Below are 5,121 nucleotides of genomic sequence, written 5' to 3' on the forward strand. Positions count from 1 at the left end.
AATTTTCAAATAAATTTTTTTATTTTTTTTCGTTTTTGCGACAGATTAGTGACGGAAACATCCGTCGGTATGTATATAAATATAGCGACGGACATAAATCCGTCGCCAAGCCGAGGTCGCCGTTTAGTATCGGCGGATTGGCGACGAAATAAAGCGCTCGTTAGTCCGTCGCAATTAGCGACGGATTTATTCCGTCGCCAGTTAGCGTCGAAAAATTCGCGACATAAACATATCGTCGCCTCGTCGTCGCTACGCCTGTTAGCGACGGAATAGCGACGGAATGTGGTCGCTGCTAATCTACTGCTTTGTTGTGGTGTTTGTGATTCTGATCGTAATTCCTTCTTTATTCTACAAAATTTTCTACATGAACATTGTTTTTTCAACAGCTTCACCTTATTGTCGTCTTACCTCTAGACCAGAATCCCATTCTATGTTTTTATTTTTCTGCCTTCTCTGGTTGTGCTTAGTAATAAAGACTGAGTCGAGCTCGGCTCTATACTCAGCACGAGCTGAGCCTGAACACCAGTGGTTCAGGCTTGAGCCAAAGCTTGAACTGAGCCTGTACAATTATTTAGTTGGGCAAGCCGAGCTTGTACCAAGCACTTGGCTGGACCCCGGCTCGTGTGCATACCTAACTGTAAGCTTTTCGTTGTACTTTTGCCCTCCCAGTTTTGTACCTAAGAAATCCCAAAACCAGAACTAGATTTCAGATTGGGTCCAAAAGTGCCCAAACCAGGTCCATGTTCGAGTTGAACAAAAGTCTTACAGATTTATCAGTTGGGAACTTTGGATTCCATATTCCGATTGTACCTGAATCACTTAACCGCCCTGACACCCGGACCTGTAACTAATTAGTCAGGGTGCAGCACCGGCCAAAAATTGTTTGAAAACACAGTGTCAGGATTATTTATTAATATTTTTTGCCTACTGATGACATTGATATAAACAACAAGGACATGCGTGCGTACACATGCACACTCACACATTCGGGAACAAAACGGATCAGATACAGGCTAGATCATGCTAGATCTGAATCAGAACCCGATTAAGTAATGTTGAAGCAGGATCCGAGATACATGTTATTGTCAATCCAAAATATATCTAACCTAAGGTAGTGATCCAAATCCAATCCAAAGCAGAAAATAATCTGATTTAGAAAATTCAATTCCGATGGAATGTACATTGTGATCTTAATTTAAGGATCCGAATTCAGAAAAAAGTGGGTTTCAAATCGGATATCCAACTATCATGCTTAAATTCTTGGTTTGGGTCTGGCTAGGCCCCACTAAATTCTTCTTTTATTTAACCAGACAAGCACAGTCGGGTGTGTTATCTAGGGTGGGTCCACCACGGCCAAGTGGGTCTTACCGGGCCTCGGTCTCCACATGGACCCGAACCCATCACATCGTGAGTCGGGTACCCAATGGTTTGGATCCAAAACCATCTGGTATCCGACCCATGTCCACCCCTAGAGGGCTAGAGAGACTCTTGGTTGAGTACCTAACAAACCAACTATCAACATGATTTTCTGAGTGTACGATGAAACTACTAATTTACCCTCCACGCATCCTTTCTGCTCTTCCAGGCTAAGCGAGAAAAGACACGAGGATAAGAAAGGACATTATCGTCATTAACTGAAGATAGGTCCAGAAATGTGTCAATCTTCTTCCGGCCCTGTCGTATTTATTCTCCAACCGCCAATCTGCCCGCCAAATTACACACACATTCGCTCTCGCTCAGAAATTCCGGCGACACGTCGGAGAATTCCGTTAACTCCGGCAGAGTTCTTGCCAGAAATGTACCCTTCTCTTTGCGTTCAGCTTCCGAAGGAGTCGTGAAACCGGAAATGAGGAAACTGGAAACCGAGCGAGAGCGATCTTCGAAAGAGAAGAAAGAGGAGGAGAAAGGAGAATTCCGGCAGCCGGAGAGCGATCTCCGCCGAGCTGTGGATCTGATAGCGGCAGTGACATCCCTCACTCACTCGACGCGGGCCTTTCCGGCAAAGTGGCAGTCGATCCGCGGCAAGCTCGACCGGCTCAGCTCCGACCTCTCCAACGCCCTCCTCCTCCTCGACTCCGCCTCGGCCTCCGGCGACGGCGGCCGCGAGGTCTCCGCCATCGCTGTCCCGTCGATCATTGCGACGGTGCGCGAGTGCTACGCGCTAGTGCAGAGCTGCACGGAGCTCTCCTACAGCGGGAAGCTTCTGATGCAGAGCGACCTCGACGCGCTCTCTGGCCGCCTTGACGCTCATCTCCGGCGGCTGGACGTCGTCTACCGGGTGGGCGCCCTCGCAACCCACGCTCTCGCGATCGTCGTCTCCCGGCCCCCCGCCAGTGCATCCAAGGATGACATGCTGTTCTTCGTCCGCGACCTCTTCAATCGCGTCCAAATCGGAACCAGAGCGATGAAGGTGGTCGCCCTCCGGACTCTGGAGAAGATCGTCCGCGATGAGGACAAGTACCAGAGAATCGTCGTCGAAACCGGTGAGGTAGCTCAATTGGTGAGGGCTTTGGAGTCCGACGACTTGGAGATCGGCGAGCGATCGGCCGGAGTTCTAGCGGCGATTGCCGGGAAGGACGAGCACAAGGCGGAGCTCGTCTCTGCCGGAGTCATCTTCCCGGCAATCAGGCTTCTGCAAACCGGCAGAGGGCCTGGGAGAGAGGCGGCGGCGGCGGTTCTCAATCGGCTGACGGCGAACTCCGAGAACGCATGGTCCGTCTCGTCTCAGGGAGGAGTAACGGTGTCGTTAGCGATCTGCCAGAATGCAAAGGGCGTACTCAGGCGGGAGGCAGCCGGGATCCTGAGGAACCTCTCCGGTGTGGAGGAGATCCGGCGGTTCATGGCGGAGGAAGGGGCGGTTTCCGTCATGATCCGTCTTCTTAAGTCCAGGGATGACGAGGCGCAGGCGTGCGCGGCCGACTGTCTCCGAATCATGTCATCCGGCGACGGCTTCGTCAGGAATTCGATAGTCAAGGAGGGAGGAATCCAGTCCCTCGTGGCTATCCTAGGCTCGAAGTCGCCGGAGTGCCGAGAATTGGCGTTGCGGGCGATCGGAAGCTTCGCGTCCTCACCGAATTCAGCGAAGATCGTCCTCCTCTCCGGGTTCCTCGGCCGGATTCCGGCGATCCTGTGGAGCGGAGAGTTTGCGGTGCAGGAATCGGCGGTGCGGGCATTGAGAGACCTCGCGAAGCTCTCCAACGATGCGAAGAGAGGCGCCGGAGACGTTGGAATCATGCCGGAATTGCTCAAGCTTCTCGATGCGAAGTCTATTGCACTAAGAGAGATGGCCGCCGAAGCGATATCGGAGCTCCTCGCCGTTACGAAGAACAGGAACAGGTTCGTAGAGGAAGATCGCAACATCGTTCGCGTCCTCCAAACGCTCGACTCCGACGACAGCACCCAAGTAAGGCAGTTCCTCCTCCACGCACTCATTTTTATATCGAATTCTCCCGCCGGCAGGCGGAAGATCTCGTCGTCCGGCTGGATTCCGGCCGTCGAGCGGCTTGCCAAGAGCGATATCCCGGAAGCGAAGCGGATCGTCCGGAGGATCTCCTGCAATAAATTCCGAAGGATCCTTGGCGGCATTTGGAGTTCATGATCATGTAAAGGTTTTTGTCCTTATGATTTATTTTTTATTTTCTGGATTTTTATATTATGGGGTTTGCGATATTTTACCCGTTTTTAATTGATTGTTGTTATTGTGTTGACCTAAGGTTTTGTTTGAACTTCAAAAGGACACCTCATTTTTCTTCGAAACGGAAGCGTGACCTGATCTGCTTCCATAGGTCATGCTGAACATGAGCTTTTTGCTCATGTCAACATCGTGGCCATCTGTTTGCATTTTGGATGAATGCCACGTAGCATATAACTGTTCTGTTGATTTTTTAACTTTTCAAAATACAAAACGGACGGCTACGATGTTGGCATGAGCAAAATAGCTCATGTTCAGCTTGACCTGATCTGCTTCACATCAAAACTGTCAAATAGGAAAAGGAAAAAAAAAAAAAACTGGAGTTAAGGACATTTTAGGGGCGTTTGGGTGTCACCGAAAATTTGAGTTTTTCGTAGAAACTCATGGACGGGGGGGGCTGCATTTTCGCGAAGCCGCCACAATACCAAAACAAACATGGCATCGTTGAAACACCTCAATGGTGTGCCATTTTACACGCTGGACTCTCTTTTCCGCAAAAACGCTTCTCGTCTCGTGGAGAGGACCAATTCAGTTTAGACGACAGAGGAATCCATGAAAGAGGTGTCGTGACACTCTATTCAGTGACAAGCAAACGCCCTGTAAGGCTAAAAGTTTGGCATCTGGACCTTCCTGAGGTTGAGGACTAGGGGTTCATCAAAAAGGTGAATATCCTTTCTTCATGTATCTTTTATCCGCGAAAAGAGCGGGCAGGTTCATTAATGATTGCACAAATATTTGTGCATTAAGCACTTGATCACCCTCCATCTCAAGGACGCCCAAGACCTGATGGATGGGTTCGGGTGCTTATTGCACAATTTTTGTGTGATCATATTGCGTCCTATCCTCTAATTAATAAAGTGATCAAATTCAAAGTGCTGTTGTTTTTACAAGGTTAAAACTTTTTTGATATTTACACGGCGCCCCATTTGTACACTTTTCGAATAGAAAACGGAGGGTATCTTGAAACAGCCATAGAATTACAGAAGCAAGACCTGACAACCTAATTCCACTACAACAAAGCAGTAGATTAGCGACGACCACCTTCCATCGCTAATCCGTCGCTAATCCGTCGCTAACCATGTTAGCGACGGATTAGCGACAACGCGGCGACAGTATGCTTACGTCGCGAATATTTCGACGCTAACTGGCGACGGAATAATTCCGTCGCCAAGTCCGTCGCTAATTGCGACGGAATAACGAGCGCTGCATTCCGTCGCCAATCCGCCGGTACTAAACGGCGACCACGGCGTGGCGACGGATTTAATTCCGTCGCTAGAATAATATGAATAGCGACGGAATCATCCGTCGCTAATCCGTCGCAAAAACAAAAAAAAATCAAAAAAATTTTATTTAAAAATTAATTACGGAGAACTGTACAATTTATATTTCCTGTACAATTTATATTTCCTGTAAATAAAAAACAAACCACA

The 5,121-nt window shown here is 49.0% G+C and overlaps 1 protein-coding gene across 1 annotated transcript; it reads left to right on the plus strand.

Moving 5' to 3' along the window:
- The first annotated feature begins 1,846 nt into the window (after positions 1-1,846).
- LOC149834677 (uncharacterized) lies at positions 1,847-3,709 on the plus strand. Its single transcript, XM_090009425.1, has one exon. It carries the CDS (start codon positions 1,847-1,849, stop codon positions 3,596-3,598), a length of 1,752 nt encoding a protein of 583 aa, XP_089865551.1. The 3' UTR covers positions 3,599-3,709.
- The last annotated feature ends 1,412 nt before the right edge of the window (positions 3,710-5,121 follow it).

The sequence above is a fragment of the Nuphar pumila genome, chromosome 6 (genome assembly GCF_984573655.1).
Source record: "Nuphar pumila chromosome 6, dmNupPumi1.hap1.1, whole genome shotgun sequence".
Lineage (NCBI taxonomy): Eukaryota > Viridiplantae > Streptophyta > Magnoliopsida > Nymphaeales > Nymphaeaceae > Nuphar > Nuphar pumila.

Coding starts and splice junctions, on each gene's coding strand:
- LOC149834677 (XM_090009425.1), top strand. CDS start 1,847: ATGAGGAAACTGGAAACCGAGCGAGAGCGATCTTCGAAAGAGAAGAAA.